Below are 12714 nucleotides of genomic sequence, written 5' to 3'. Positions count from 1 at the left end.
TTCTCCATGCATACGCTCTCTGAACAGTTACATGCCACAAACATGGTAAGGCTGGCTAAAGGCGTGTGTGTTTGCTCAGGGATGCTGTGGGTGCTTTGGTGCAGCTGTGCTATGGATAGATAGAGGAGGATGTTGGAATGCAGTGGAGCTGCCAGTGCAGTGAATGCTGATGTGTTGTGGTGCAAAGATGATATTAGCTTCAGTTTCTTACATATTTCCTAGTCATTGTCCCTTCCTGTGATTGAACTTGAAATGGAAAGTATTGTCATATATATCCAAGCGAAGAGATAGATTCCTCTGCATTCATTTGCATTGACCCAAATACAGGTTTTGCGGTTTAAAGCGGCCGTTTCACCCTCTGATCTTTGATGTTGTAACTGCAGTGTAACCATGACGATGACATAGGTCATTACAGCTGGTAGACACACAGGTAATGAAGAGTGTGTCGTGGCAGACTCCTCTGTGTTTGTGTGTATGTGTGTGTATGTGTGTTGACTGTATTTCCTTTGATCAAGCTAGGTATCAGGCTGTGCCAAGGCTGGAATTGGAAAGATTGATTATGTAATGCTTTTAATTTATTCAGACATGTAGAGGGGGGGGGGGGAAAGGATGCAATGTATTGGAGAGGGCAGTGCTGATCTCGTTAGGGAGATGGAGGGACGGGGAAATGAGAGGAACGAGCAGGGAGGAACATTGGCTGTGAATGGATCTCTATCTGTCTTTCTCTCTCTCTCTCCCTCTCTCTCTTTCTCTCTCTCTCTCTCTCTCTCTCTCTCTCCCTCGCTCTCTCTGTCGCCTATATTACAGCAGATTGATGGGGACTGGGGAGATTGTGCTTGGAGTGAATGGGGCTGAAAATGGAGTGGTGTTGGGAAGCAGAGGGGGTTGGGGAGAAGAGGGGGGGATTAGGGCAAGCAGGCGTTACAGTGGGGGAGAAAGAAGCAAGACTGACCCAAGTGCCAAGGCTCCTCTGTGGTGTGAGTTGTTGCAGGCGGAGGTCCCGGTGTCGGGCGGGGATGGTAAGGCGAAACTGTTTTGGGTTCCACTTGTTATTCCTGCATGTTTTTTACTATCCATTTGTAAAAAAAAAAACATGATTCAAATCAAAATCCTCTGCCTGAATCAACAATGAATTGACCCCAGCGCGTTTGAGCACTATTCATCGGTCCTGTTTCCATGGCAGCGTGACACATGTTTTTGCGGTAATCCTCCTCTCTCCCTGTAGTGGAGAGGTCTGAGATATAGAGCTATTGTTATCCCGGCCTCCCAGCCCAATGCGATATGATACCTGATTGAATCAACCTACTCAGTGACATCCGGTAGCTCTCCTTTAATCTAAAACCTGCATACAGAGGCCTACATCATGTACGTTTTCACTTCTTTGACATGGAAATGTTCATTTCAGTGGATTCACTAATGCGATTGGTTTGTCATGTTAATATTTAACAACTTAGTGATTATAGCAATCATATTGTGGTCACTACACCTGCATCCCACGTGTGTATACACACATACACACACACATACACATGCACAAACAGAGACAACCCCTATTTTTGAATATTGTGGTGCATCCTGAAGTGTCCTTGCCTCATCCCATCATCTTGTCAATACCAGTGGAGCATCCTCATCTGTCGCCATGACGACGGCTGTTCTTTCCCTTCCAGGCATGGATGTCCCTCCCCACGTTCACTCCTCCGCCCTGATTGGTTTATATCCCCCATAGCTGTCTCAGCAACCCAACCCCATCAGGGAGGTGGGCTTGTCCACAGGTTTAAGGGCCGATGTAGCTGCTGAGTTTGAGAGCTTAGATCCTCATGGGGCTTGGATTAACAACACACACACACACAAACAGCTATCTCTCTGGAACACGCTCACACGCACACTGCATCAGCACATAGGTACAATTGTGCTGGTGTACAATAGGCCCTGTAATGATCAGATGCATTTCAAAAGGTGCTCTCATCCAGGGATTTGGTTTTCTTGGGGATGAGGCAAGAATTTAAAAGATTTGACTTGAGAAGGAAATATAGCATCTGTTGTGGCTGAGGAAAAAACACAAATAACACTATAATATTATGCTGAACTATAATGCAAGTAAACAACTAATTCCAAGTCCATCCATGTGACATCCCTGTCTCCAGGCCGTTGGTAGCTCCATACCTAGAAACTAAGCAGCTCCTGTCAGGCTTGGTTAGAGCTGGCTGCTCAGCCCACAGCCCCGGGGACTGGATGCATGGTTAGCTGTGGACTGGAGAATGCCGATGAACACCACGTCGGAGAGAACAATTGGAACAAACAGTTAGAGCTATACCACAGATGCGCGCGAGGTTCAAAGGTTGAAAGTGTGCCTGTGTGTGTGTGTGCATGCCAGTCTCAAGGCAACGAAGCTATTCCTCAGTGTGATGGATAGCGGTGCTGTTTGGTAGATGGATGATGTGAGGTCCGGGTCCCTCTCAGGAACATTCTCTGCTGTCTCTGGCCCTTTAATGAGAATAACCTTTACCCTCTCCAAAGCCCCTCTAAAGAATACTGATCACCTGGCAGGCGCATGCTTTCATGCACTCTCAGACGATCCCCCATGCATGCACATAACACAGACTCTGCTCACATACTCTTTTACAGCATTTAAACATTTATTTTCAGTGTCGCATAATGTCTACGTTATTTATTCATGATGATAAAATCAATAGAAAAGATCTGATGAGTCATCCTTCCACGTTTTGTCAAAGACTGTGCTGCAGATACAATAACAAGCTCTGGTGACAGCATGAGAGAAGGGAGATTATCCCCTCACATTTGTTTGCTCCTCAACATTTATATTACATTAACACATGTAATTATTCTAATGTCATAATGGGCCAATTACCGTCCCTGCGCGGAGACTGGTGCTGTGCTTCTGAACGCTGTGTTGTTTCATCCTCCACTAATGGCTTTGCCTTTTTGTGTTTTGTTGTGTTGTGTTGTAGACTAATGTGTTAGCTATTGTGTTGTGTTGTTCTATTTGCGATCCCTAAGCGGCTAATGGACCCTAGCTTTGAGGGTGTGTATTTGCATCCATTAGTAATCGGAGTGGGTTTAAGAACAAGGATTCACACAAAATGAGGCCAAGTGGGGGAGTACTGTGTTACCATCACCCCCAAATTTAATTTAATGCTGTTTCACAATCATGTGGATCCATATTTATGGCTCGGCCAGTGTCTGCAATACTGTTGACGCTGTTTCAGTGGTGTTCCCACAACAGTGGCTTCATGCAACATGAATATAGTACAGAATATTGTCTTGTCTCTCTGTCTCCCTCCAACCTCTCCAGTTGATAAGCGGAGGTTCAATCGTCAGCGCTGAGGCGGTATGGGACCATGTGACCATGGCGGACCGGGAGTTGGCGTTTAAGGCCGGTGACGTCATCAAGGTGCTGGACGCCTCCAACAAGGACTGGTGGTGGGGCCAGATTGACGAGGAGGAAGGATGGTTCCCTGCCAGCTTTGTACGGGTGAGTTAGCTCCAGCCACGGCTGGCCACTGACAATAGACACAACACACACCCACACACACACACACACAAATACAGGCACATGAACGCATAAGGACAAGCAGAATAAATACACAGACACAAAGGTGCACATGCACAAGATGTCTTTCCCATACACACACAAAAACACTAAACAAATACACATGCTCACACACATATGCACACACATATCCACATGTTTGCCCTCCCTCCTCCTCCCCACACACACACACACACATGCACACAGTTGAATAATGCCTTACTTTAATAATACATAACACACAAGAGATCAGAGAACAGCTAGCTAAGTGCCTCTATCTGGTGCTCTGGGAGGACAAAACAAAGAATGCTGATGAGCCCTTTTTTTAGTTTGGCAGCGCCTCCGACTCCTACCCTTGAAAGCCACTCGAATATACAGAACAAGTCCTCACTTTACACCATGTTTATGTAATCTAACCTGTATCTGAGCTCAAATAAGGCCAACAGTGTGTTAGCGCAGAGGTCTGATGCAGTTATGTTTTCCCATACCTCTCTCACATGGCAGTTGCAGGCTTAAAGAGGGAAGCGGTAGGGTCCTCGTAGCAGGCAGAGGCTTCCCACAGCAGAGCACCTCCCCAGACACTCCCCATGTCCATTCCCACCTGTCCACCCCTCCATTCCCACTCCTGAGAGGGCAGGGCAGACAGGCTGACTGACTGTCAACCAAAAAGTGTCTTTCTGTTCTGTCATTCTCTCTCCCCAAGGTGGAACCCCACCCTCCTCAGCCCCAAACAAAACAGGTTTTCTATATCAACCCCATAGCAACTCCACGGTTCCAAAACACCACGTCAAAGGTGCGTTTCCCAGCCTCATCCACCCATCCAGCCCGCCCGCCCACCCGCCCGCTCCAGTCTGTCCACGCAACGTTCCCCCAGCATTACCAAACATTACCGTTCCCATAACCTTCGCACATCATCCTCTACGGGGCCGATAGAGAGGCAGAACGGATGAGTCAAAAGTAAAGACATTCTTAAACGTCTACACTCAAATTAAAAATATATATATACTACTGTATTTTGAAATCATTATTCATATTTACATTCGTGGATATTTCTATTTTAAGTATGGGTCCTTTTTTCAGTACTCTACTCTATTTACTGTTGACTCTGACTATTTCTTAGTCTTAATGCTGCGCTACTAGTCCTCGTCTGCAGTCAGTGCTCTCCCACCCGTCACTCTGCTTGTCTGTGGCGCTGCATTTCTCATCTTGTGTTTGGCATTCTACCCGTCGGTTCTTTGATGTTCTCTTGGCAAACTGTGTGTCATCAGGTGTTGGCTGCTGGGCATCTGAAACCACGCTCACTTGGCCCTTTCTGAGTGGAATACCCTATGTATGTGGGCCTGCGTGTGTGTGTTGGCGTGTGTGTGTGTGCGTGAGAAAAACGTCAGGTTGTGTGTGAGTGCGTGCATACATATGTGTAGAGGGGAGCTTTCTGGGCACAGATTGGGCAGGAGTTGGGCACTGAATATCCTCTGGGCACCAGGCCCAGACAGAGGCTTTTTTATACTCTGGGGTGTTTGGCAGCATGTCCCTCACCTTTCTGACATGCTGGGCCAAGAGCCTCACTCACTGTCCAAACTACCAGCACCCCTCATCAAATGGGGCTGTGTGTGTGTGTGTGGGTGGGTGTATATGGGTGTGCGCGCACATGCGTGGGTGCATTCATACTCAGATTGACTATTACTAAAAATAAGTAGCACTATGTAGATGACAAAGATTTTGTGGTATGAATACTTATAGCTTTTCACAGATGCTATGATGGGGATGTATGAAATCAGAGTATTGCTGAATATTTTATTCAATATTTATATTTAAATGTGCACATTTCTCACTCAAGTGTGCGTGTGTGTGTGCGCGTGTGTTTGATGTTGGTGTATATGTGTGTATGCATTTATGTGGGCGCATGTGTGCATGTGTGTTGCCGTCCTCAGCTGTGGGTGAACCAGGAGGATGGGGGGGTGGAGCCAGCCGAAGGGACCAGTGAGGTGCAGAACGGCCACCTGGACCCGACCAATGACTGCCTGTGTCTGGGCTCGCCCCTCCAGAACCGCGACCAGATGAGAGCTAACGTCATTAATGAGATCATGAGCACAGAGAGACACTACATCAAACACCTCAAGGACATCTGTGAGGTACTAAACACGTGCACACACACGTACGCACTGCTGTCCCAAGGCGCGCTTTAGAGTCACACCACAGAGGCAGCAGCAAAGGTACAGTAACTGGTAAGAAAGTGAGGCATATGACAGAAGGATCTGGCAGAATTTGATGGTAGGCCAAGGCTGCCAACTGTCAGTGTGAGACACATGCAAATGACTCTCTCACGCTTTGAGACCCAAATTTGCCCAAAAACACATTCTCTTTTAGTTAGATATGAAATCATAGGATGTCAACTGCACACAGCAGTGGCAGCAGCCTCACTGGGAGAAAGCTAGCTATTCATATCTAAATGAAAATGAAACAAAAGCCTTGGCTTTGGCTAGTGGTATAAAGTCATTTATATACCAGCGCAGTACATTTCAGTTTCAGTGGGATGCAAAGGTGCATTTAGTGTTACAATGTTAACAAATGTTAAGATAACGTTAATTGCTTTTCATTTTTAGCATGGCAAGACTTTTTTAAATGCCCATGTCATTTTATAGTGGTTATGTTCCTTTTATCTTACAGTGCTTTAACTTTAAGTGAAAGAAAGAAAGAAAGAAGAAAAGTGCTTAATTGTCATTATTACTAGCAGTAGTAGTATATAGCTTAACATGAATTTTAAAGTATTTTGAAGCTGTATATGTTTTGGTAATTAATAATAATAATATGGCTACATTTTGGGTTAGGCCTATAATTAATTGGGATTTGTTTTATGTTTTCATAAATTATATTGGAATAAAGCATGTAATTATTAACCGTTTCATTCCTTAAATTCTGTGAGCTACTATACTTTTCTCTCATTCTGTGTAAATGCAGGTTTCATCTAATTGTGAATTTCTAGAACCTATTATGTATGGACCTGGTTTTCCATAGCATACTACTAGTCCACTGTGTAGCTTACTACATGCATACATGTACAGTCCAGATACATGGGTATTAACTGAAGCAGCATTCTATAAGGTTTTCATACTAACAGTTTTATATAAAATATAACAGTTTTATCAGTGTGAATATGACACAGTTAAAGATTGATCCGTCATTCCTGCTTGAAACTCAAAATGACATTAGCAAATTATGTGTTTTACCCACATAGGCTTGCATTGTATGTGTCAAAACTAATAGAGAGAAAAAGCACTGATATGATAATTACTTCACTAGAAATGTTCATGTTCATGCTGCGAAAGTGTTACCATTTTGTCAAACAAAGAAGATGCCCACTATCTTAAAAATAGCATAATTTGTTTTAATCTTGTGCCATCAATCATTTTTAAAAATAGGTATCACATTTTTCAAATGCTGGATATCCCAATGTGGAACCAGACTTTATGAATCACTGCTTTCATCATGATTATTTTGATTAAATTTGAGTTCAAGAAGCAAAACAAAAAGGTTGAGTATGTTTATTTGCACTTTCACTTACTGACATCACAGAGGCAACAGAGGGAATTCTGGGTGGTGGAGTGTGAAATAGCAAAGACTTACCTCTCGCAGCAAAACTGGCTGCCAGTGTGCCAAAGCTTCAGGGCATAGCTTTAATTAACCACAAGAATGGGACCGCCAAATTGGGGCCAAAGTTAGACCTCCACAAAATTGTTTTTGGCCCTTCAAAGGTTTCTAGAGAGTGGTATTTGTGTTGATACAATTTAATTATATTTGAGGAATTATTTTGGCATAACTTGTTTACTGCAAGGCATTAACAAATATAATGATGACATCAGACCTAAGAAGCTAATGCCTACTTGCTACATTTCTGGGCCCATGGCCCTCCAGCCAATCACATTTCAGCACCAGGCGCTCCATGTGAAAAAGTTTTGGCACCTCTGTACTGCATCATCTTTGGACACCTAACCTTAGTTCTAAACTAAAAACGAAACCCTTTTGTTGCAGGGCTACCTGCGCCAGTGCAGGAAGCGAGTGGACATGTTCAATGATGACCAGCTGAAGGTGATCTTTGGGAACATCGAGGACATCTACCGCTTCCAGATGGGCTTTGTTAGAGACTTGGAGAAACAGTACAACACAGAGGAGCCCCACCTCTCTGAGATCGGACCCTGCTTCCTAGAACACGTGAGTTTAAATAGACACACACAGTGTTGGGTACGCTCCTTTGAAGGCATAGTTTTACAAGCTACCAGATACTTTGCATTGTAAAGGGTTGAATGAGCACAGCTACCGTCATGAGAAATATAACTTTAACTGAAGTTACTTAGAAAAAGTCATTCAAACTACTTTGCAAAAGTGATCGTATCTACATCAGCAATGTCATATAATACAAAATCACATGACTGCAAACAATACCAGGATGTTAACAAAAGTTGTACTTTATTTAATGTTCACTGTGTTGCCCACACTCCAACTACTGCCTGCAAGAATATAAAGTCCGAACGTAAATGCAAACCATATAACCCATCTGGGTTCATCACAGGAAGGACTTCAAGGAATGTTGAATTTATTTTCACATCCATCACACTTACATTTTCACTCGACACCTGTCAACAACAGAAGTAGAGTCTGGACCTAAACCCAAACCAAACAACCCAGTTTGTGTTTTTCACAGAAAAAGGTGGAGAGAATGTTAACTTTGTGTTGAATGTAAACTTAATGTAACAATAAATAACAAGCTTTACAGTGAGTAAACTAAAAGAAAAAATAATAATGAAATGGTGAAAAAATGAAACTTTGTTCTTTTAATTAACTTCTCAAAACACTATCCAACTTGAAATTTAGTTGAACTACCGCCAAACTACTGCAAAATGCAGTTAACCTCCTAGTTTAAATTCATGTGGTGAAACTCCCTCCAACACTGCAGGCACACACACACACACACACACACACACACACACAATGATGTGATGAGTCAACTTGCCTGGGTCAGAAAAATCTATGTGTATAGCTCTTTGAATACTTATATTTTCTTACATATACAGTATAAGCACATGCATACACATACACACATATACACACTCACACACATATGAATTGCTGCACACTCATGCCATGATGTGAAGAACTGACAGTACAAAACTGTATGTCGTTCATTCCCAAGGATTTTCCTTTATTCAACCCACTTGAAATAAAATTCTGTTTAAAAAAAATGAATAGATTCATACACACTGTCCATATTGGCATGCTTCTCCCCAGTGTGTTGTATTCAAAAGAAGATTCATGTCTTCTTGCCTCTTTCTCCTCTGATCATGTACCTCTCTACACCTTTATCCCACAGCAAGATGGTTTCTGGATCTATTCAGAGTACTGTAACAACCACTTGGATGCCTGTATGGAGCTGAGCAAGCTGATGAGGGATGGCAGGTACCAGCACTTCTTTGAGGCCTGTCGCCTCCTCCAGCAAATGATTGACATTGCCATAGATGGCTTCCTGCTCACCCCCGTCCAGAAAATCTGCAAATATCCGCTCCAGTTGGCTGAGCTTCTCAAGTACACTGCGCAGGAGCACAGGTACTGTATGCTTATTCCAGGATCACACTTAATTTGCTGAATGTGTTACTGTCTGATGGAAGTTAATTCATTTCAAATGAGAGAATCAGTTACTGATGCATCATTCCATTGCAGATGCATTGCGTTGCGATGCAGCTGTTGCAAGCATTGGATTTTTCTCTACTACTCAGTGATTATGCATGCATGAACTAAAACAAATGTTGTTTTCTGCCGTTTTTTGCCAGCTCTCTATGAAGAGAGGAAAACATTTCATCACTGAGTTGCAACAAAAATTTATGTCGTAATGCTACAATCGATCGACAACCAGATCAAATCAGTTTCATCTCAATAAATTGCCATGGGATCGTTTTGTAGAACTCCCTACATAGTTTGTACCAACATAAATGCGTTACAGATTAAGTATGAACTCAGCCTCACGTTGTACCGATTACGTATGAAATCGGCCTCACGTTGGTGCAAACATTCTCCACATGTTGAACGTACCGCACACAAGCAAATGACACAATATTATAGACATATAATGCTCTCTTATGCACACACACACACACACGCGCGTGCATCCAGATGTGCAAACTCACGTACGCAAACCCACAGACACACGGTGTGAGTGAGGCAGCGTGTCTCCGCCAGCTCCAGGTCATTCACAAACCACACGTTCCCAGCCAGAGAGGGACAGGTGCCAGCTTTCCCAACTGGGCCTGCCAGATCACAGTGTTTGACTGTTAGAAGCTGTGGAGAATCTGCCAGATATAGGCCTGCTCTCTCTCTCACACACACACACACACACACACACATACACAGCATTGTCACACTTGCACACACATACGCACATTATCTTCCACAGCCAGGATTGGGTGCGTAGCACGTCTAAGCCAGAAGGATAAACCGAGCTCAGTTAGCTTAAGAGTCAGAATTAACTGTGGAGAGAGGCGGTGGCTGATTAGAATTAAATAGTGGTATGTTGTATTGACTGTGTTCCAGTTGAGTTACTGCTGTTACTTGAGTTTATGACCCCTGTCTTTAATAGGCTGTGCCCTGTCTTTCACTGCTGCAACATTATATCCTCCTTTTTTAATGAGTGGCCTGTCTCCGAAGGCTATAACTTGGGCCTTTAATACCCCAACAGTAATAACGTGTGTGCTGTCTCCATAGTGACTATCGCTACGTGGCGGCGGCCCTGGCGGTGATGCGGAACGTCACTCAGCAGATCAACGAGAGGAAGAGGAGGCTGGAGAACATTGACAAGATCGCCCAGTGGCAAGCCTCTGTTCTGGACTGGGAGGTATTGGTTGTGTTTGTGTGTTTGTGTTTGTGAGCGGTTGCATATTCCAGTCCAAGAATTATCTCGTTGGTATCCCTGAATTCATTCATGAATTGTGTGTGTGTGTCCAGGGGGACGATATCTTGGACAGGAGCTCTGAGCTAATCTACACAGGGGAGCTGTCATGGATCTACCAGCCGTACGGACGTAGCCAGCAACGAGTCTTCTTCCTCTTTGATCACCAGCTGGTCCTCTGTAAGAAGGTAAATCTCCCTCTTTCTCTCTCTCTGTCTCCCGCTCTCAATCTTCTCTCTCTCTCTGTCTCTCTCCCTTGTTCACTTTCTCCCTTTTATCCGAGGACTTTGTTAGGTGAAAACAAGCTGATAAGCTGACAAGCGCCTTCATCTTCTGTTTTTAAAAGTTGCGCATCGTCGTATACCGGTGGTAGGGACATTTTGAGGACTTGTGAGGAGACAATTTGACTTCTCACAACCTTACTCAAGAGCTGCAAACATATTACATAATATGAGCTGCAGCCCCCTCAGTGAAAACCTGTCCAAACACTCAGCGCCTGTCACAAAATGGAGCCGTGATAGTTTGGGCCCTAATGCACCAAGGCTTTGGTCTCCTGTCAGAGGGATGTTCACGCTTGGCTGGATCGTACAATACATGCACACAGAGACACAGACACAGACACACACACATACACGCGCATGCACACACACAGTAACAGCAATTGCACAATCACACACAAACACACAACATAAAAAAGGACACATGCACGTACTTTCTCCCTTTCTTTCTGTCCTCCTGTCCTCCTCTCTGTCCTCATCTTCTCCCCTGCTATCAGCGCTGAACATCTCTGGCACCAGGAAAGTGCAGCAGCGTGTCTGTCGACCACAACATGTGTTAGCGTGCTGTTAACATGAGTCTGCCTGTGTTGTTCTGTTCTGGTCCACTCAAAGAAGATGGCTCCAGGACACACTTAATTATGAATTCCACGTCTTTGTTCTGCATTTCCTTCTGCAGGATTCTCAGTACAACATGTGTGCTGGCCGCCCTCAGGGTGTGTTTGTAGTGCGTTGCATGTTGCCTTCCTTCTTTTTCTCTTCCTTATCAGCACAGAGATGCAGATTCATCTCTGCACGCTCATTAGAGGTTTGGCTCAGATAATCCCTTCTTTTTTGTCATTTTACCTTCTTTAACCTTAACATTAGAGTGTGGTTGTTATTTGGCCCCAGTGTAATAGACTTAGATGGAGATTGTTTTATGTGGACATGCAGCGTCTCATTCCTGCAAATAATGAAGGTTATGTTGCAGTACACTTCCTTAAAGTCTATTTTTGTGTTAGGTGTACTGGTGCAGTTGATATGAATATGTGTAAAATAACTATTTATAGTTGTTTTTGATTATTGCTTTGTGTATTTTATGAAAAATATTATATCTCAAAATTGACCAAACCAGCTAAAATTGCCATTTTCACCTGTGGTGCCTCACCTTAATTCATTTGGGAGCGAAAATTATGAAAGCAACCCATAAGTTTATAGAATTTCAGATAAGCATCGTTTTTTACTACAATTCACACGTACTCATTCAGCAGCACTGACCCAATCTAACATACAGTCATTATACAGGGTTTCTCTTATACTCACTGTTGGCAAATGTATCTCATAAGTATCACTGTTAAAATGGTAATTCCTACCATTTATTTTTCTGACGTTGTAGTGACAAGCAGATGTGCCGAGGAATCTCACATTGAGGAGTGTGTGTGCGGAGGGTGTTTGTAAGTGTGTGTTTGGCAGCAGATGGAGAGCGTTGCATAAGACAGATTCTCAGGATACGAAGGGAAAGATGCCTTCATGCTGACACCTCTGAGGCCCAGCACACACACACACACACACACTAATAAACATCATCCCCGCCTCTCCCATAGGATCTGATTCGCCGGGACATCCTGTACTATAAGGGGCGCATCGACATGGATCGCTATGAGGTGCGGGACGCCATAGACGGGCGTGACGATGACTTCAATGTAAGTGTGAAGAACGCTTTCAAATTGTGCAACAAAGACAGCGAGGAGATCCACATCTTTCTGGCCAAGAAGCTGGAGGAGAAGATCCGCTGGCTCAGGGCCTTCCACGAGGAGAGGAAGATGGTGCAGGAGGATGAGAAAATCGGTTAGTCATGCACCTCTCTGCGCCTCCCTATTTGGAAAGCATTAGTTTCATTCACAATGGGCATAGGAGCTTCAGTTATGTGCAGTATTTGCTGCAGCACACTACAAGGCGACTTTACCACAAAACAT

The 12714-nt window shown here is 44.0% G+C and overlaps 1 protein-coding gene across 4 annotated transcripts in view; it reads left to right on the top strand.

Moving 5' to 3' along the window:
* The window catches only part of LOC139914603 (uncharacterized), a 53805-nt gene that overhangs the window by 26884 nt on the left and 14207 nt on the right, over nt 1-12714 (top strand). For 2 of the 4 annotated variants that reach the window (XM_078289325.1, XM_071902975.2), the window contains exons 6-12: nt 3314-3493; nt 5482-5682; nt 7580-7759; nt 8916-9148; nt 10301-10430; nt 10541-10672; nt 12343-12441. In XM_078289325.1, the coding sequence (XP_078145451.1) occupies nt 3314-3493; nt 5482-5682; nt 7580-7759; nt 8916-9148; nt 10301-10430; nt 10541-10672; nt 12343-12441 (1155 nt within the window). Of the gene's footprint in view, nt 1-3313; nt 3494-5481; nt 5683-7579; nt 7760-8915; nt 9149-10300; nt 10431-10540; nt 10673-12342; nt 12587-12714 lie in introns of all 4 variants that reach the window. The other 2 variants (XM_071902984.2, XM_071902989.2) reach the window with 1 other exon arrangement.

The sequence above is a fragment of the Centroberyx gerrardi genome, chromosome 16, assembly GCF_048128805.1.
Source record: "Centroberyx gerrardi isolate f3 chromosome 16, fCenGer3.hap1.cur.20231027, whole genome shotgun sequence".
Taxonomy (NCBI): domain Eukaryota; kingdom Metazoa; phylum Chordata; class Actinopteri; order Beryciformes; family Berycidae; genus Centroberyx; species Centroberyx gerrardi.
The sequence above is the reverse complement of the archived record's forward strand: the minus strand, read 5'-3'. Positions and strand labels throughout refer to the sequence as shown.